The sequence below is a fragment of the Lentinus tigrinus genome (genome assembly GCF_003813185.1).
Source record: "Lentinus tigrinus ALCF2SS1-7 unplaced genomic scaffold L226scaffold_9, whole genome shotgun sequence".
NCBI lineage: Eukaryota > Fungi > Basidiomycota > Agaricomycetes > Polyporales > Polyporaceae > Lentinus > Lentinus tigrinus.
This window is the reverse complement of record NW_027137918.1, coordinates 1177956-1196027: the sequence shown is the minus strand read 5'-3', so window position 1 is coordinate 1196027 and position 18072 is coordinate 1177956. Positions and strand designations below refer to the sequence as shown.

The 18072-nt window shown below is 57.2% G+C and overlaps 7 protein-coding genes across 7 annotated transcripts; all 7 read right to left on the bottom strand.

The window, feature by feature from the left end:
* Nucleotides 1-592: 592 nt before the first annotated feature.
* Nucleotides 593-2811, bottom strand: L226DRAFT_485366 (aldolase). The gene is made up of 7 exons (XM_067677106.1): nucleotides 2193-2811; nucleotides 1985-2111; nucleotides 1845-1899; nucleotides 1628-1792; nucleotides 1423-1572; nucleotides 1203-1370; nucleotides 593-1124 (listed from the first exon to the last, which is right to left on the bottom strand). The coding sequence occupies exons 1-7, from the start codon at nucleotides 2698-2700 to the stop codon at nucleotides 627-629; spliced, it is 1671 nt and encodes a 556-aa protein (XP_067536737.1). The 5' UTR covers nucleotides 2701-2811; the 3' UTR covers nucleotides 593-626.
* A 717-nt stretch (nucleotides 2812-3528) lies between these two features.
* Nucleotides 3529-4180, bottom strand: L226DRAFT_399163 (uncharacterized protein). The gene has a single exon (XM_067674552.1). The coding sequence runs from the start codon at nucleotides 3949-3951 to the stop codon at nucleotides 3601-3603; it is 351 nt and encodes a 116-aa protein (XP_067536736.1). The 5' UTR covers nucleotides 3952-4180; the 3' UTR covers nucleotides 3529-3600.
* Nucleotides 4181-5871: 1691 nt separating this feature from the next.
* On the bottom strand, nucleotides 5872-7033 carry L226DRAFT_534215 (uncharacterized protein). The gene is made up of 4 exons (XM_067680618.1): nucleotides 7014-7033; nucleotides 6453-6955; nucleotides 6353-6396; nucleotides 5872-6297 (listed from the first exon to the last, which is right to left on the bottom strand). The coding sequence occupies exons 2-4, from the start codon at nucleotides 6559-6561 to the stop codon at nucleotides 5947-5949; spliced, it is 504 nt and encodes a 167-aa protein (XP_067536735.1). The 5' UTR covers nucleotides 6562-6955; nucleotides 7014-7033; the 3' UTR covers nucleotides 5872-5946.
* Nucleotides 7034-9946: 2913 nt separating this feature from the next.
* Nucleotides 9947-10525, bottom strand: L226DRAFT_534212 (uncharacterized protein). Its single transcript, XM_067680617.1, has 2 exons — nucleotides 10258-10525; nucleotides 9947-10198 (listed from the first exon to the last, which is right to left on the bottom strand). The coding sequence occupies exons 1-2, from the start codon at nucleotides 10450-10452 to the stop codon at nucleotides 10031-10033; spliced, it is 363 nt and encodes a 120-aa protein (XP_067536734.1). The 5' UTR covers nucleotides 10453-10525; the 3' UTR covers nucleotides 9947-10030.
* A 530-nt stretch (nucleotides 10526-11055) lies between these two features.
* Nucleotides 11056-12344, bottom strand: L226DRAFT_399058 (uncharacterized protein). Its single transcript, XM_067674550.1, has 7 exons — nucleotides 12250-12344; nucleotides 12130-12180; nucleotides 11885-12053; nucleotides 11760-11820; nucleotides 11543-11695; nucleotides 11426-11476; nucleotides 11056-11348 (listed from the first exon to the last, which is right to left on the bottom strand). The coding sequence occupies exons 1-7, from the start codon at nucleotides 12281-12283 to the stop codon at nucleotides 11232-11234; spliced, it is 636 nt and encodes a 211-aa protein (XP_067536733.1). The 5' UTR covers nucleotides 12284-12344; the 3' UTR covers nucleotides 11056-11231.
* Nucleotides 12345-14869: 2525 nt separating this feature from the next.
* L226DRAFT_398779 (uncharacterized protein) lies at nucleotides 14870-15604 on the bottom strand. Its single transcript, XM_067674548.1, has 2 exons — nucleotides 15410-15604; nucleotides 14870-15335 (listed from the first exon to the last, which is right to left on the bottom strand). The coding sequence occupies exon 2, from the start codon at nucleotides 15323-15325 to the stop codon at nucleotides 14957-14959; it is 369 nt and encodes a 122-aa protein (XP_067536732.1). The 5' UTR covers nucleotides 15326-15335; nucleotides 15410-15604; the 3' UTR covers nucleotides 14870-14956.
* L226DRAFT_570353 (NADPH oxidase) lies at nucleotides 15325-17625 on the bottom strand (the record flags this gene model as incomplete). The annotated part of the gene is made up of 5 exons (XM_067684426.1): nucleotides 15325-15335; nucleotides 15410-16131; nucleotides 16183-16403; nucleotides 16456-16958; nucleotides 17289-17625. The coding sequence occupies 5 exons, from the start codon at nucleotides 17623-17625 to the stop codon at nucleotides 15325-15327; spliced, it is 1794 nt and encodes a 597-aa protein (XP_067536731.1).
* Nucleotides 17626-18072: the final 447 nt, after the last annotated feature.

The following is an 18072-nucleotide window of genomic DNA, read 5'->3' as shown; positions in this document are numbered from 1 at the left end:
CGCAGTTTTTATACTCACGTCCCCAGTTTTTGCCCAACTTTCCATGTAAAGACCCAGCGCTCCGCTTCACCCTCGGAGGACCCTCGTTTGCCACTGTCATGAACGGGGAGCACGGCGAGAACGCGACCACGAACACCGGATGACGACTACTTGGAAACACCTTTCTCCTGCTTGACTCCAACGGTCGGTGGGAAGCATTGTGTCCGTGCCGCTTCCCGAGCAGCATGGCCAGCACGTTGGCCCCAAGTCGTACTATCTCCCTCGGTAAATGTGTGCTGACATATTACCACCGGACTTCTCACCCTGGTTGGCAGATATGCTCAAGCACTCTGGGGCACCAAGAACAACAGCGAATATGTATACAGAAACATCCTACTTCATTCGCTTGATCCACACCCGTTCCCATCGGGCAGCTTGGTGTCCCATCGCGAAGACCACTGAATGACTGTGGCTTGATACGCGAAACCCCGCCCTTCAATACTCATAGACGTCCATCTTCTCCGAGTCCAAGACCCTGCCCCCTCACAATCAGGTATTGTCGGCGCTGTTATGCTCCCCGAGAATACCGACCCTGTGGCATCTAGTCCGGTCTACCCTCGCCTTCGGTTCCTTGCACGCCTCCCGGACTAGAGAGCCTCCGGTCGGTCCCACATCGAACACAACATCCGGAAGCCTACATCGCAGACTCGAACCGGTACGCGTTGCTCGCAGGGTACGCCAGCTCCTTGGAGTATGGAGATCCTGAAATGCTCATTGACGTCCTCCTCGTAGAACTCTTCGAGCGCTCCGTTGTCGATGTGAGCCAGCTGAGCCTCACCCTGGAGATGCTCGAGAATATGCGACCAGGTCTTGCGCATGTGCTTTATTGACTCCGTCAATCCCTTGGCGAGCGTGCGGTGGGCTAATTCGCGCGTCTCGGCGGGCATTGCCGACAAGAATGCACCGGAGGCAAGGAGGGAAGCCGAAGACTGCGCCTCGCGCGCCCGCGTCTTCCCGGGAGATGTATCAACGGGCGCACTGGTGCGTGCCGGCGGCACCACTTGCATAGGGACCTTGGCCTGTCGCGATTGGGTTGCGTCGAGCACGACGCTGTCGAAGTTCTTCAGCCGCTGAGCTTCGCTTAGCTGTCGGCGAGTGGGCGGTCAATGTTTCTCGGCTTCGGCAGGAAAGAGAGCGCCGTCAAAGGAGGGAACTAAACTCACGCTCTGCACGTCTGACAGGAGAACTGTGGTCCCGATCTTTTGCGCCCTGAAGTACTCCGCCGTGGACTCGACCGCTTCATCGGCGAGCCGCTTGGTCGACGGGATCAGCGCCTCAACGACCCGGGCAAATGGATTGGTCGCATTCCTCTGCGCAATTCCGTGGGAGAGCTGCCGCATGAGTGTTAGTATGGAGTCTCTATATATCAAAAGAGGTGCTGACCGCTGCGTAGGAATACATGACGAAGCTCGCCCCTGCCTCGGCGCAGATGGCCGCATGTGTAAGGCCTGATACATACAGGAGGTTGGTACGAATGAAGTAGGTCCGTTCGAGCTTCCTTGCTGCTTCGACGCCTGCCTCTGTAGCGGGTATCTGGTCTACCAAGTTAGGAATAGGTCTGACGGCGACGTAAGCAGTTGGGGTTCACCGAGATAATGATTCGATCCCTTCTGTACCCATGCTTCGCAAACAGCCTCATTAGGCGGAGCGCCTGTTTCACCATCGCTCGTGCATCGTCGTGGTTCCTAGGGTCCACGAAGGTGAAGTGCGGCCCAGCCACATCTTCCATTAGCTCGACGCCCAGCGCGACAAGCTGAACTATAGTGAGCATTCGTCTTAGTGTTCCGCAATGACCGGCAACTCACGTAGTGCTCCATGGCCACGGCCAGAATCCTCTCGATGTCCCACTCCTCGTGCGGTCTGCAGCATGGAAGATATCTTGCTCAGTATTTGCGATAGTGCGGCCAAGCTCATGGTAGGCCCATCAGCTGAATTCGGAATTCACCTATCTTCTATCGCGGTCTTCACCGCGACCTGCGCATGGTAGGATGCTTCCTCCGTCTTCAAGCCTTCACGCAGCATCTGCGGTGTCACCATTGTCGCGCAGTACGGTGTGGCTGGGCTTGCAAGCACTGCGCATACCGGGCCACGGCCCCCGACCAGTCAGCCACCATCCTACGCTGAGAAGAGAACGGGATATGTCGGTCACTCACGGTCTCGGTCCATCGTCTCCGCGATTACTCCCTTGCCACTGGAAACGAGGGTTTTCCATAGCGATGGTCCCGCCGCGCTGGGTGCCTTCTGTTTTGATTGCTTCTCTTTGGGCTTCGACTTGGTTGCGATGCTCTGTCGTGATCTTTGTCCGGTCCTCGGTATTTCTTCCGCTTGAGCGTTCACGCGACCAAGGGCGTCGACTAGGAGGGGCGTAACCACCGCCGGGGCGGGGATAGAACTCTTGGGGTACGGGATAGAAGACTTGTCGATCACAGCGAGCTTCACCGGAGATTTCTTGCTTGGGCTAGACGACCGAGAGGCCTTGAATGTGGATGCGGTTAGGAGCGACGCTTGTGACTTGACCGGGATACGCGAGGACGCGGCGTTCTCGTCTTGCGCGTGCGTCTTGCGCTTGCTCCGGGCGCTGAACGGCGAAGCTGGCATATCCAAGGGTGTCGACGTCGGCGGAGGAAGGGTGGGGACTAGCTGTGTAGGTTGGGTGGGCATCTTCGTCGACGTTCCAGTGTGTTGTGGTGAATGGTGGTTGCGGGCTTTGTCCCTTTGTGGCGGACCCAGGCGACAGTGCCTTTTTTGGCAACTATGGCCTTACCGCTACATTCGCTTCACAACAATGTGCGACAATGAGTTGCCCACTGCCTTTCGTCAGTTTGGGACTTGATTCTGAATATCGTACACCGTCGTTCATAGATTGATGTGATGATCCTCCCGCTATTGCTATTGTTGTCCTGGTAGGATGGCTTCCTCTGGGCCGCAATCCGTGTCTGAAAACAATGCATATGCAAACACTAACAAGGTTCGATTCTACCTTCGCTTCTGTCCTATCTACAGCGGCGACACATCGCAACTTGCCTCTTAGTGGCGTCAATTCATCAGTTTCCTTTGTCATCCACATTTGCCTAGGCGTTTCGAACTACGCAGCAGAATGGCGCCGAATGGAGATGATCAGCGTCGAGATGCCTCTCCAACGCGCCCATCGAACGCCCCCGTTACTGCTCATGTGCCCGGGATTGCACGCTTCACGACAAGGAAGCGGCCGATATTGGCCCTTGTACCTCTGCCAGACGGGGGAGTCGGCAGTCACTCAAGCTTCATCGTGGTGGACCTACAGCGGCGAGAAGGGCGGGACGGCTCGGCGGAGACATCCGCTCGAAGGCTCCTGGGGAAGCAGACCATGCCGGCATGGGGCTCGTGTCAGCCCACGAAGCACGGGGACCTGCTCAGGTGGCCGAATCCGGCCCACTGACGCGGTGTAAACACTATCTGACAGAGGTGGCCGACACACATGGTCCGAGGAGAAGCTGAGGGTTCAGGAGGTTCAGGTGCGTTTCTAGGCGAGACCGTGGCATGGGGCTGATGATGGTCGGGCTTGCGGTCCTGAACGGCCTATCATTCACTTAGCAGGTGCTGTCGCCGCACAAAAGATGCTACCCCATAGCACCTTTTTGACAGGTATATAGACACGCTAACGCAGCAATACAAACTCGCCGGCCGGCATCTACAAGCTGTACTTACCGCCGTCGCGAGTGATGGACATATCGCGCGTGGGCTGGGCAATATTGACGTATCGAGTACCGGCGGGATTGGCGTGTCCGCATCAAGCGTTGTCGTGCAACGGATGGCCGCACTCGCCCCGCTTCGTGCGTCATTGCCTGGCGGCGTACCTAGGGTGAGAACGTGCGCAGGACGCCTCACTACACCTGTCAGCCGGCAATCACAGCGAAGTAGCCCAGTTTGCATACGAGACACCTCGAGCTGACGGTCGAGACCTGCGGAAGGGTATCGATCCTGCGCAAATACAGCATCTGCGTGGCAATGTTAGCCGTGTCCACGGTATGGCTCCATGGGAAAGCGGACGGGCTCGATCTTGCCACCCAGAAAGGCGCGCGTGAGCGACTCTCGGTGAACTTCACGGAGGTGTAGGACATTGCCGGGGCGCTGCCGGTCGCGTTTGGGGTGGCGCGATTGGTAGGGATCCCTCTGAGAATCAATCGGTGCGCGCTGGGTCTGTAGCTCACTGAGATATAATCATACATTCCAGGCCCAGGGCCGGTACCCGGTGAGTATCGCACCTGTCGATAGATGTGAACGCCGCAGACTAACCTAGCAACAGTTCGGATGGCTCCGGCGATCCAGCCAGCACGGTGTTCCGGATGGCCGATAGATTGCCTAATGCTGGAGTTCCGCGACCTGGGTTTGAAGTGCCATAGTTAGGAATGCAACATACTGGCTCCGTACCCACCACCGCGCTGTGGGTTGTGGGCTATGAGCAGCTCAGGAACGTCTAGAGCAAACTCGGCAAGCCATGGAAAGGACGGTGCGCCCCTCGTATCCGGCGAGGCGCTATCCCACTGATACCACATCTCTTCGGCAACGACGGCTCGCCGCAAGAGCTTCCCTTGGTAGCCTGCCACGCTCTCGATACTGCTGAGTACATCGGACACGGAAGGAACACCTGCAAGCGTCAAAGCGTCAGCCCTCGCTCATCCCCGCGTTGCTCAAGCGTCAGACTAAGAATACGCACTATATTAGATATCGGACGACGCCGGCAAGATTGACCCCAGTACGAGGTCGAGCCCATCCGCAGTTGTGTTGACAGCACTGGCCTTAGCGCGACGAGTGGGGTGCAGCTTTTTGCAGTGGTGGTCTCATAGTAGGCAGTGTTGAAGCTTTCGTTCCCCACCCACGCATGGCAGCGTAGGCGTCGGGCGGTCCGATTGGACGGCGAAGCGAAGCCTGGCTGCACGGCGGAGGAGATCAATCAAACCCTACTTGGGTGCTTCGTGCCCAAAGGAGCCTAGCGGCGAAAAATGAGAGCGGCGTTTTGTGCTTGAGAACTTGGTGGAGGGTATAAGGCAATGTAGCATACCGGACAGTATCAGCACCATGATGCAGATATGGTCTTCTAACGCCCTCCAAGGGGCATTGCGGGCAGCAGCGAGCTGAGGAGCTAATAAGTATTCCAGACTCGATTCAGTGATTCTACAGTTATGATACATATCCGGACCCGGCCTCCGGGAAGTATTACGTCGAGCAGCAGCAAGGAGACAGCACAGCGCGAAAGCAGGGGAGAGGGGATATGGGACAGGGGATACGGAGGTGGGTGGTGGTAACCGAGCGCACCATTTTCGGAGCGAGCGCTCAACGTTCTGAAGAGTACTGCCAGACAGCCGACTGCTGTCCTGCATGGCTCGCGTGTACTGCCGAAGAGTATTGATTAGAATTGGTTGTAGTATGGTGCAAGGTCGGATGCTACAGTCCGGACGAATATCAGCTGACCATCTTCAGAAGTTCCATGAGGATAATCAGACTCACTGAGTACTGGTCGTCTTCTAGCTTGACAAGTTCGTACTGAGATGTGGTGTGAGAGAACGGAGGAAGAACGGGATGACCGTACGGTGACGATAAGGTTCGGGGATGAGACTGGGATAGCGAGGGCGCGTAATCCGAGGGCTGTGGGTGAGAAAAAATATGCCGTCACTAGGATCCCGAGCTCAATACGCGCAGTTCTGCTGGGGAGCACAACCGGCAGACACGGAGATAATACTCGCCGAGAACGAAGGACTCGACGTTGCGCTCGACGTCGGAGTCTCGGGTGGCACAGCGTAACCCGGCACGCCATAGGAGTAGTTGTTCAGTGGCCGTGACGTGTACGTGTTGTAGCTCGACCCGTGCGGCGGACTCTGCGACGAGTACTGTCCCGTGATGGAGGGGATGGAGAGGGGCGGCGGTGGACTATGAGTGTGTGGAGAGGAGGTCTGTGGTCACACATAGTGAGATGGGCTCGACGAGCAAAGCCACTCCACTGACCATGTAAACACCGCTCGCGTCCGTCGTCCTTCGACGCTTGTTCTCGCGATCAAAATGACGGTCGTCAGGAAGAGGGGTGTAGTTATCGCGCCGGAAGTCTGGTCGTAGTTGCGCGTTCTTCATTTCTAGTTGTCGCCGAAGCTCCTCGACCTCACGATGCAGCAACTCGTTCTCTTGCTCGAGTTCACGTATCCGCATGAGAGGCGGGGGTATGGCAGCCACCTGGTCCGGAGACAATGCCAGGACGGACTGTAGCTTCGTCACGGTTTGCTCCAGCTATGAAGCATGGTATGAGCGATACCGAGACATCGGTAGAGGCGCGATCAAGTACCTGCTCGATATAGGCCTTCCGTTTAGCACGGTGTCGGGCCTGAGCTAGGGAGGGTGTCGGTGCGATGCATAGGAGTGCCGGAAGGATGTGCGCGACGTACCTTTTGCATTCCGTGACCGTTCAGGGCGGTCAGGAGGGCCTTGGCTAGCGGCACTGTGGTCCGCGGAGCCATCACGTTGGGAATCGGTCGGCGAAGACAGAGGCGTCATGTAACGTAAGGACAAGGGGAGCGAAGACGATCGGGGTTGGAAACCGGCGAGAGGATCAGTTGGATGCTTATATGGCACAGGAGGATTGGCCTAGCCGCCGGGAGGCTGGAGCATCATCGTGTGCGGGGGAGGCGCAGCCATTTTGAGGCAAGGCAAGAGGGACCCGTTGGCTGGAGAAAGTGAGCGGGAGCTTGAGGAGGAAATGTGCTTTTTTTCCGGCGAGAGCGGTCCCATCGTGGAAATACGCCGCCTCAGGCCGTTTCTCCGCGCCAGGTGGCTGCTTGTTCGCCGGGAGGATGGGAGACCGTAGACTGTTTCAGAGCCGCGAAGCTCATCAAACGCTACCAATAGGCCCCGCCCAATTCATTTTTGCCAGGCGGCATTGCCATCACAACTCATTATTTCTCGTAAATAATCACAAAAAGGGAGATCTGAACTTTGAGGACGCGTACCGTGGGATGCGCAGGGTCGTAAGCTTGTGAGATCGGGCGCGCTCGCTCTTCCCCAGCATGTCCGGACTCCGCGACGCCCCCTGGGCACGAGCCTCCTCGGTCTGCTTATCTTGTGCGCTCTCGCCTGCATTTGGATAGTACTGTACTGAGAAGTCCTGCTGTACGCCTGCACTGGCTCGTCGTAAATTGGACTTGAGCCGCTGGGGAACGGGGATGATGGAAAGGGGAAAGTGTGAACCGTATAGGCCTTTCTCGGATCGAATTGCCTGAGGTGCCTGGTGTCGGAACTCGCCGAATTCTGTTCTTCACTCCCGCCGTCTCCATGGCCCACCGTCCTGCAGGTGCGTGGTCGGAAACGAGGTTTTGAACGCTAGGAAATCACTCGTAATCCAGCACGTTGCAAGCCTCGCCATGGCTAGTCCCCCCTTTCAAGCTGGCTGAAGAGACAATTGCGAACCGAGGGGACAGTGCTATGGTGCATGCGCTCCAAAGATATCACGGCGAAGCTATTTGTTATCAGCACTGTTGACATCCTGCGAGTCTCTCTGCAGCGTGCATTTTTGTCAATTTGCGCAGGGCCGCCGAGCGGCGGCGAGGGCACATCATGTGAGTCGCGCCCTGCTCTCGGTGGTGAATTCTGGATATCCTATGCAGAACGTGGTGCGCACGATTCCAACTCGTGGCGCCTTAACCCCTTGTAAATGTTCTTTTGCTTTTTCCGATGCCACCTCGTGTTGTTGTTCTTCATATGTCTTCTTCTGCATGTCCTCATGTCGACGACGCAGCCTCCCTCTCCCCGGATCCTGGAATGACGTTCAAGTGACCGACTATAACACAAGTACGTTATGTTTGCCCCCTCTGTCGCCGATACCGGCGCAATCGCGATAACTGAATCTGACTCTCGACATCTGACTGTTGACGCAATCCGGATTTGACATTCCCCGGCGGTTCAGCGTCCCGTCTCATCACGAAATGCACCGTCCCCGTGGCCGCGTCCCCCAAACGTCTGGCGGGAAGGTGAGCACACAGCCCCGACATCAGCTCAGGCTAGGCCAGTCCGGGACATGAACCGCCGCTCTCTCCCGAAGCAATGCAGCAGGACACGCTCCGGGGCGCTCTCGCCTGGTGGACGACATCAGCGCCCGCACCCTGCGCAGCTCCAAGAAGTGATTCTGATGCCAGGCATGGTTCTCATGTCGGAGGGCTGGAACCCTGGAGGCCAGGGCAAGGGTGACTGGTCTTTGCCCCCCGACGACCACCGACGCGAGCACCGTTAGGCAAGCGTTCCTACCAGGTTCCCCGGCCCCCCGCCGATCGCACGACGTTACCGCCGGGATGACGAGAACGGTTCATTTGCGTCGACTCTGCCACATCTCCCGATGCTGCATCGTGTTTCTTGGCTTGCGCCCACTTGCGTCCCTTCCCGAAGTTTCCATTTGCAGTTCATTCTTCTCCGGCCCTCATCGCTCGATGGAATCGATAGAGCATGCCCATGATGGACCTTAAGGAAGTCCTCTTTTGCAATCCTTCTGCGGCTTCGGCTTCGATCAGTCGATGGCGCTGATACGTATTCTGTTGTTCGTCAGGCCGTGGTGTGGAAGGTGGTACAGGTCTCGGCGATTCGCATTGTTGACCGCGCCCCCCCCCCTCTTATTACCACTGTCCTGGAGGAAGACAGAAGCCGCGCCCGGTGATGGAGATGGCGGACGTGTCACAGACCCCCAGAGCCCTCATGGGTCGTTGCGTCGCGGCAACAGGCGAATGTTGTGGACCCTGACCTGACCCTGACATGGTGTTACGCTGTTACTGCATCTGGCCAAAACCGTAGGATTGGGGGACTGTTGGTGTGGGGGTGCAAGGCAACGGCAGCAGTTACAATCCGAGCTGGCCGACAACCTGTATGTTGTGAATGTCCGCACACACCGGGCGTAGTCTTAGGACGCGCACAACGCCGATGCTGCTCCCGCCGTCCGCATCGATCGCAATGGTTCCACCCTTTCACTCTTTCCCTGCCCATCCCCCGCAATTGCCTATCACTCACGCTCCCTTCAAACCCCCCCTGTTTCACTAATTTGCCTCCCAGACCAACCTTGCGTGTTCAATCTGTCGCATGCACTGTACACACAGCGAATACAGGCTGATCGCCACAAGGTCATTCATCCGGAGGAGTGCAGATCCCGAAGCACCCATGGCTTTATAGGCAGCTTAGTCTCTCGCGAAGGATCGGAGCGGGAGCACAGCTGATCGCCGACATGGGTCTCCAGGTCTCATTACCAGCCGGCGCGCCATCATCATCGATCCGTCGTGGAAAGTTGGTCTGGGCCCGCGTTGTTCGCACTTTCTGGCGGATTGGAGTGAGGTGAGTAGGTATCCGGGCCAAGCCTGGCGTTCACAGAGTTGTGGTCCGTTCATAATCTACTTATGCCAGAATTGTCTACCACTGACAACCCCGCGGCGATTAAGGAGAGATATTGAGACCTGATCCCGAAGATTGAAGCACGGGTCTAAGTACAACCTCATGCCTCTTGTGGTATAGCGCGGAGCCGTCGTCAAGTTCGGGCCGAACACATCTCTATGTACACAACTCTGAAGCCCGCGAGCGTGACAAGCGATTCAACTGGACTGACGGGTGACCCACGGTTGGGTCGCTGTGAGCTCCCCCTCTCCCCGAGCTACTCCTCTTCCGATGACACGACAGGCCAGACGGGATGACAACATCGCCATCGCGAGACCTCCGACTGCTCACTCACTGCCCAGGCCGCGGGATTACTGCCAAGGATGCGGCGCCCGTTTGAACCGGAACCGGGCCATCTCCGAATAAGCACTGGTTGTAGCTCCGCGATGATGCCTCTCTTCACGCCCTCAATATCTGTGCTGCATGGTGGAGGTGTGGCGGTCGCAGATAGTGTGATGTGGACGACTTGTCCACCACGGGTTCTCCGCTGCGTGCTTGTATCTCAGTCTAAGCGTAAGCGTAGCTCGTGGTTATACGAGGTTACATCTGTCGACTCCATGATCTACAGGTCGAGACATCGAAGCGCAAACCAGGGGCAGAACCACGCACACAAGTTACGTGAACGCTTTGATCGAGGCCGTGGACTTTGCATTTGATCACGATCGACGGTCATCGGAGCATCTGGCCACGCTGGGAGGTCGAGCGATGCCGTACAGCCGCTCTCACTGCTGTAAGTAACTCAGTCTGGCGGTGCGGGGCCGCGAGTATTAGCCGGTTAATATCTCGCAGACATTGTGCCGAGACAGACACACCTGCCCATGCCGACATATATTCGGAATGTCCGAGGCGAGTCTTCACAACGCGTAGGCTTGGCGCGGGCACAGTCTCAGTGGCAGCCAGTACTAGTACTACGCAGTATACCGGCGTTGCTCTTCGACCGGAGCGGGTTCCTCGGTTCGCCCATGTATCATCGTAAATGACCATACTACCTAACTACTGAGTAGTATGTTCTGGCAGTGCCGTGACGTCCGACTTGGCGATGCATTTCTTCTCTGTCACCCTTCAAACTTCCAATTCGGCAAGGAGTGTCGGATAGCTTCGCCGTTCTACCTCCATCATGCGCCGCCTGCGCCGCATGTCGCAAGTCACAAGACATACCAGCCACAAAGTTGAGGAGATTGAATGAAGGTGCGAATACGGTGTTAGAAGCTTGTTCTTGAGTTAGCGTTCGCACAAATGAAAGGCTTCTTCGCCCCATTCGCCCCATCGAAGCGGGAGAATCCGCAACTGCTGGGGTCCAGCAGTACCCCAGAACGACATCAACGCCGTTGCACTCCTCCATCACGCTCCTTGTCGAGTCAAAGGGACACACGTCTGGAGCTCTGATCGTGGCCGCTCGTTTAGTACATCATGCGTGTACAACGACACTCCAGGTGTCAGGCGCGTGAAATTCATAAGCTAACATACAATAGATGTGGAACGGGTGTAGTATGTGCGCGTACCGGAACAGTAAAACAAGCAATGCGCCGGCAGGGTACAAATGTACAAGTACGTTAAGCCGCGTGGTCCCCTAGATCGTGGGTTGAGCGGCGTTCTATGAGGATCTAGTTTGCGATGCCTCGTCGGGCCGCGAACTGGGTAGCTCGGGGGTCGGGCGATAGAGTGACCCATGGATGTGTGGAAGGTTGGTAGGTTGCAAGGGGTAGAGGTGGATGGCGATGCTGCGGTGGGGGACTCGGGTCGGTGTGGGGCTAGCGTTGGCCTTACGTGGTCGGGGCGGGATCCCTGACCATGCACCAGAGCGGGAACCCTGCGGCATCTTTAGAGCTAAAGTTCTTGACAGCCCGATACCGAAAGCCAGACTTCCCGAACCATGTCACCTAGTCCAGAATAAGGAAAGCTCAGCCAGACCCGACGCAATCGCAGCAAGAACTGTCGGGACTCGAGCTAAACTTACGTGGTACGGGCTCTTCACGTCGGTGAGGACGCGCTTTCCGCTGGCGTCAGCCTGAAAGGAGGCGACGAAGGCCAGGTTAGGAGGTCCGAGAAGACAGGAGCTGGCCCGCGGACTTACCTGCTTGCAGAATGTGCTCAGCAACGATCTCCCGAGCCCTCGGCGTTGGGCATCAGGATGCACTGCGAGGAGCTTCAGATTCCATGCTTCTTTGCGCGCGCGTTCACCCGAGCCGAAGGAAGTTCTATACAACTCGTCGTATGTGGGGATGTACTGGGCGGGCGCGGCGTTATCGATCAGTGGTCTGGCATACGAGTGAGTGCGGCTGTGGGCGTACGTGGTAAGTATACCATTCTCGCAGATATGGCGACAAGGTCCGGACGAAATCATCTTCCAGGCTAAGGGCAGTGGTCAGGATGCAGGCTATGCGCGTCTCGCAAAGAAGCATTGAGATAGACCAACTAGCAATGCCAATCCGCCCCCGGAGAAATCGATGCGGCCACACCCTGGATGCGGTTGTCCACGAGACCAACAAAGACTTGGCCCTGCGATATGCACGCTCGAATTGTTCTCCTGTACAGCTCGACTTGCACGCGAGAAGAGCTCCCGCTGAGCGATGCCATCCCGACGTCTGATGATCCGAGGAGAAAGGAGGGATAGACATGATGACCCTAGACTTATGCGAAACATCATGCGGGACTACTGACCATCCTTAAACGAGGCCACAAGGACCTGGACAACGGACTCCACGTCCTCATCTGCGCCCAGGAACCGAGGCGGTCAGCGCGCGAAGAACGGGAGAGAGAGCGGCGGCGGCGAGGGCGTACCTGAGGGATCGACCAGGCGGCGCACCGAGATCATATCGGAAGGGGTGATGAATCGTTGGACTGTGGAACTTGTGCTGAGTACGGCCCAACACCCGCCTATACTTATACCTCTGCACAATTAGTGGCAGCCATGCCGGCCATTGACATCTCCCAGCGCATGAGAGAGAGTCACCGCGGACGCCGAGGATCATGGACGCCGCGCGCCCCTGCCCGGACAGGGTCTGCAGTGCAGCATCGGGCCGCTGGAATTGGCTGAACCTGCGCAAGGTCGCGCAGCCAGAGCTATGGTCATGGTGCTCAGCAGACTGCAGTTACTGCCTCAACAGGAATCATTGTTCCGTGGGCCGAGCGAGTCGGACCACACCTGACAATTCCAGAGGATGGCTATCGCCGCCCGGTGTCCTCAGTCCGTTGAGGACGTGTAAGATGAGCGATGGCGAGTGGAGATGGACCGTACCCGGGACAACGTTTACGTGTTGGATCTTCCGCCAAAGCCTTGCCCACGAGTTCGAAGAAGTGACTCATTGGTCGGAATCCGCATAACATATGGCCCGTCAGCACGCTCAAAGGGACAGGACGCATGAATCACATTGGTACTTACTGCAACCGCCATATAGAGCGACCTCGGGTTCCCAGCAACATCGATCCCCGTGGGCTACTGACATCCGCACCCCGGACAGCACTCGCCAGAGTTTGTCACCCCACAAGCGGGTACATTGCCAAGCACCGCCCCAGGCCTGCGCAGCTAAACTTCCAGCCTATCGGCCCCTGCGCGAAGACAACATAGACCGCAACGTCCCGTTGGAAACGGACGTATAGACCGGGCGAGAAGGAGATTTATCGGCGGAAGAAGCCCTTGGTTCTCAACGACCTGGTGGCTCCGGTGTCCGAGATGGAGTCCACGCTCCCTGACTGCGTGTGTGAGACTGTCTCCGTTTCGTCCACGCTAGTCTTCATTAATTTTCATACTATCGCGTCTATCAGTGCCCGCCGAGAGTGCAACATGTCTGGAAGAGACCTGTACCGAAAATGTGCATGGAAGCGCGTGGAATCGCCTCATCGGTGACGCGTCATGGCTGGCTGAAGCTGGGACCGCGACCGGGTGTGGGGTTTCTTCCATGTCCTGAAAGAATCTGGCCTCCGGCCTCTGTCTGGATGGTGAGTTCTCGCGTCATGTCTTCTGAGTTAATTGGAGCTCCCTAGACCTCACCATTGAGGCCAGAGCGCAACTTGAATGTCCAACGATACGGATACGCGCACTGTAGCCGTATAGGGCTCCGCGGCGGCGGCGTTCTCCAGCTCAGCCTCGAGGCCCTGGTTTCGAATTACGATGGTACGTGCGAGAATACGATAGTACACTGTGGGAGCGCACGAGCAGATGAGGCTCGATAGAATGTTGTCAGCTGTAGAGCGAAGACCCGTCGGTCAGTGAGACTTCCGTCGTAGCCGGTGCGTAGGCATGCTTTTTGGAGGAATGGACGTACTACCATAACTCAGCGACACAGCATGATGCATTGTGAGTGCGTTTTCAGGGCTTCCCCAGGTCCCATTTCCCCATCCCCAGTTCCTGTTCGCCATACATTCCCCACGTCCCGTTCCACCGGTGTCTCAGGTCCCAGGACAATTGGTCACGCACAGTGCGATGGACGGAAAGGCCAGACGGAAGAGGTCAGATGAACTTGAAGCCCTGGCCCTGCTCTCCGTCGACGGACTTGGCGACGCGGAAGCAACACCCTATCGTGCCTGCATCTCCGCGTCTCCCTAGGACCTATGTTAGGTGCGTGGTGTGGTTGCTGCCCAGATGCAAAGATACGCCCGTACGACGCACTGGCCAGGCAGCGCGTTCGCGTCTCCGTGGCCCTTTGAACCACCTCGCGAAGGCCGCGTGCCTCGGCAGGGAGAGACCGCCGATCTCGTGTGCTCAGGGCTTGTCCAGAGCGCACGGAGTGTCGGAGCGCGTGGGTCGGGAAGGTGGTGGCCGCGGGTCAGCGTGCGAGAGCGAACGCGTGAGCCTGGGGAAGGTTTAGCTAGAGGTCAGTACTACTGTACTCGGTGTCGATCATTGTGAAAAGAAGTTACAACTCAGACACAGCGGGGAAGCGCTGCGCATTAGGGCCGACATCGGAGTACAATCAGACTTTCGGGATCAGAGCCGCCAGCTTGAAGCCTCTTGAAGCTTGAATTCGCCTTCGCCGTCGGGCTCTGCAAAGTTCTAGACTAGTCACGACTGAGGAATAAGCTTCGCGTTCTTCTCGTGCTCTACTTTGGCACATTCCTGTCCTCGAGGGCTACCGATCGTCGTTCTGCACTGTCTACCAATGGCGAAATGTGCTTGCCTGCAGCCCGAGGCATGGAAGTGTCGAAGGACTATGGGTAACTCTGCTCTTCTCGACCGAAGCGAGCTTGCAAAACTTTTTCGTCTTCGGCTGACCATGATGCAAGACTCATGGGCAGAGGGGAAAGATACTTGTCTGCCAAGTCTGCAGGGCGGTCTGTGCCAGTGGCAGCAGAGAAAAGCAGTCATGACGGGAAACGTGCCTGACAAGACAAAAGTGCGCATGCTCTCTTGGTTGCCTTCGTAGGCCGGTGGCGCCGTAGCGAAGTGAGATGCGGTCGCGGATCCGTCCACGAAGTCCGTCGTTTACGCCGCCCATATACACCAACCCAACAGCCTAGCCCAGGTCCCAGGGGCACAGGGGCACAGGGCTTAACCACCCAATGGACACATCCTCATGCGTCCGTGGACGTCGGTTCTCCACGCACACACGCTCGCGACTCCCAATTTGCATAACCATTCCAGGTCAGCAGTATATAAAACAATAACTAACAGTACCGGATCCAAGACAGTAGTGGCAAACGAAAGGACGCGTGCAAACGACTGGCGCAGGCGAGCCGGAGCCGACCGACAGCAGCAACGAAGAGTATCCGGGGGATGGGGGTAGACTGTGGAATGTAGGTAGTCTTGTATGACGGCAGCAAGATAGATGAGCACAGCAACAGATCGTACAATCCAACGCAGTTTATATGATGACGACAGTAGAGTCCCGCAACACCGACGCCTGATGCGTACGGCCATTAGAAGTTCTCTGTAAAGCACGAACACGAACGTCAGTCAACCGTAACCGTACGAGAGCGATAAGAACAATAAACAGGTACGCACCCTTTCCGAAGAAGAACTTGGTGCCCTTGGGCGACGAGTACTTGTTGGACATGACATGCAGCTGCTTCGAGAGGACAGCGGGGCCACAGAAGAACACACCGACGTCCGTCTCGGGGTGCTTCTCCGCAATCGAGGTGAACACGCGATCCCAGTTCGGGCGACCGAAGTGAGTCGGCGCACGCAGGCTCGTGATCGCGTCCTTCTCCGCACCGACGTCCTGCACGATGATGTTGTTCATGTCCTCCTCCTTGATCTTCGCCGTCAGGTAGATGTTGATCTCAATCCGGTTCTGCGTGTCCTGCTCTTCGATCGCGTGCAGAAGCGAGTGGAACCACTCCGCGGAGCCGAAGTCACGGATGACCCACGTGAAGTACACCTTGGAGAGGCGCGTCGGCTTCGAGTTGTTGAAGTTGTTCATCCGATACCAGATCGACTTGAGAATCGACGCGAAGGGCGTAACACCGATACCGGCACCGACGAGGAGAACGGTCTCGTAGTTCAAGAAGTCCTCGGAAGCGGAGCCGAAGGGGCCGTCGACCATGACACGGGGGAGGACACGGTTAATGGGCGGGTTCGCGGCAGTACCGACGACCTTGCCGCCGGCCTCGTCCTTCTCGCCCTTGCCCTTCTTGTCGAAGTCGCAACCGACGGCCTTCGCGAATGCGCTAGTGAAGTCACCGACAACACGGATGTGGACGGAGATGTAGTCCTCCTCAGGCGCGCTACAGTCATGTTAGCTAGAGTGGGAAAAATACGGATGCAGTGCGGCGTACCTGGTAAGGGTGAAGGGATGCCACTGGAAGTAGGAGATCTCAGGGCAGCACAGGAAGATGTACTGGCCAGCCTGAGTAGTCGTCTTCTCCTTCTTGATCTGGATCTCCATGACGTTCGAGGGATGCTGGATGACCTTGGAGATGTAGGTGCGGTGGCGGGAGCGAACCTCACGAAGGATACGCTCATAGATCCAAATAACACCGCCAACGAGCCAGTAACGCTACAACAAAGTTAGATATCTGGCTTCGACATCCAAGAGCAGCGTCACTTACCCAGAAGACACCAATGGTGTTGTAGGAGCAGTAGGGCGGCCTGTCCGGCTTGATCATGCAGAACATACCATGGAGCTGCCAGTTGATGAAGAAGACGATGAAGAGGTGGTGAGAGTACCAGAACCACTCGAAGTGGGCGCGGCGACGCTTCTCAATGGCGAACCAAACCATGAGACCGAGAGCGACGGTCATAATCCAGCCAGTGGCACCGGGGCCAGTGATGAAGTTGGCCGCAACGAATGCGAAGACTCTCTGCCCGAGGGTCTTCGCGTCGGGGTCGATGACAGCAAGCTCAGTGAAGTTGACCATGTGCGCGACAATGTGGACGATAGAGAAGATGACGATGGACCAGGCGACCGCCTTGTGGAACGTGATGTTCTTGTCGAACGGAATGATCGAGTTCAACGGGGTCTTCCGGAGGAGGGAGATGAAGTTGCGGCAAACGGGGAGCAGGATGAACGCAACATCGACGTGAAGGACAAGCGCAGCGGTACGGGCGATCGCTGTTGGGATATTATGTTAGCCAACTGGATGAGACATCATAGAATCTGAGGACGTATAGAATAGTAGATATACATAAACCGGATCAGAGCATGCCTTGAGCTATGGCACGCAACTCCAACAACCGGCCGTCAGTACTGTAATGTCACTTCAATGTCTGACAGATGAGACTGCCGTGATCATCGCGGCCTGTACGAAGCATGGCCTTGGTCCCCAGCGCGCAAGATACAAACCCTAGACTTGGGTTGCGTGACAAGGGCCTTTCCGTCCTTTCCTCCATGCGTAGTCGCGAGGGGCAAGATACAAGAGGAAGACACGATGGAGACACTCACGGAAAGTGATGCCGAAGGTCGCGCGAGCCCCAACGGAGCTGTCCTTGAGCTGGTAGTGCATGAAGCCGAACGCGATGACCAGAGCGTGAAGGAAAAGGAAGACGAAGAAGAACATGCGCCGTCCACCCTCGTTAATCATCCAGTGGTTGTACTTCTCCATGGTCGTGCGCGGGACATAGGGCGCGACCGGCTTGGAAGTGGTGGTGTTGGTGCGCTGGAGGCCCTGGAGGCGGCGGCGCTCGGTCTTGTTGCGCTGGAGGTGGGAGGGCTGGGCGCCATTGAGGACGATGTCGGGGTGCTGCTCGATGGAGGGGATCTTGCCGTCAGAGAAATCCATGCTGGACTGACGCCTTCGGTTAAAAGGCATGTAGAGTCGTCTGTCTGTCTGTGCCGCGCTGGCGGAGTGTCGGTCGGGTCAGGCCAAGAGCGAAGTCGACGTCCTGCGCAGAATGAGGGCCGGCCTGCAGTGAAGGACAAGGACAACGAGAAGGGCACGGAGAGGAAGAAAGAAAAGAGGGAGCGGGGGACGTGGTGGTCGACTGGGAACCTGTTTTGTGATTGCCACTGCCCACGCCCAGGCGCCTCACCCGACAGACGGCCACGCCATGGCAACCGCCCTCCCAGCAGTCGAGACTCGGACCAGAACACTGCGCCGGCACCGACAAAACACACCATCACGCCCCCGCCTGATCTTTATGTCCTACTTTCTGTCGTCGGCGACGCGCGCGACGACGAGCGCGGCACTCGGGGCACTCGCGACGTCCCCCGCGCAGACGTTCGGACA

Coding starts and splice junctions, on each gene's coding strand:
- L226DRAFT_398779 (XM_067674548.1), bottom strand. CDS start 15,325: ATGGCCGTACGCATCAGGCGTCGGTGTTGCGGGACTCTACTGTCGTCA.
- L226DRAFT_534215 (XM_067680618.1), bottom strand. CDS start 6,561: ATGACGCCTCTGTCTTCGCCGACCGATTCCCAACGTGATGGCTCCGCG. Junction 6,397..6,452: donor ACGGTCACGGAATGCAAAAG/GTACGTCGCGCA, acceptor CACCCTCCCTAG/CTCAGGCCCGACACCGTGCT. Junction 6,298..6,352: donor GGAAGGCCTATATCGAGCAG/GTACTTGATCGC, acceptor CATGCTTCATAG/CTGGAGCAAACCGTGACGAA.
- L226DRAFT_485366 (XM_067677106.1), bottom strand. CDS start 2,700: ATGCCCACCCAACCTACACAGCTAGTCCCCACCCTTCCTCCGCCGACG. Junction 1,371..1,422: donor TCATGTATTCCTACGCAGCG/GTCAGCACCTCT, acceptor CTCATGCGGCAG/CTCTCCCACGGAATTGCGCA. Junction 1,125..1,202: donor TCCTGTCAGACGTGCAGAGC/GTGAGTTTAGTT, acceptor ACTCGCCGACAG/CTAAGCGAAGCTCAGCGGCT.
- L226DRAFT_399163 (XM_067674552.1), bottom strand. CDS start 3,951: ATGCAAACTGGGCTACTTCGCTGTGATTGCCGGCTGACAGGTGTAGTG.
- L226DRAFT_534212 (XM_067680617.1), bottom strand. CDS start 10,452: ATGGTCATTTACGATGATACATGGGCGAACCGAGGAACCCGCTCCGGT. Junction 10,199..10,257: donor TGTCTGTCTCGGCACAATGT/CTGCGAGATATT, acceptor TGAGTTACTTAC/AGCAGTGAGAGCGGCTGTAC.
- L226DRAFT_399058 (XM_067674550.1), bottom strand. CDS start 12,283: ATGATCTCGGTGCGCCGCCTGGTCGATCCCTCAG. Junction 11,821..11,884: donor GGGGCGGATTGGCATTGCTA/GTTGGTCTATCT, acceptor CACTGCCCTTAG/CCTGGAAGATGATTTCGTCC. Junction 11,349..11,425: donor ACGTGAAGAGCCCGTACCAC/GTAAGTTTAGCT, acceptor ATTCTGGACTAG/GTGACATGGTTCGGGAAGTC.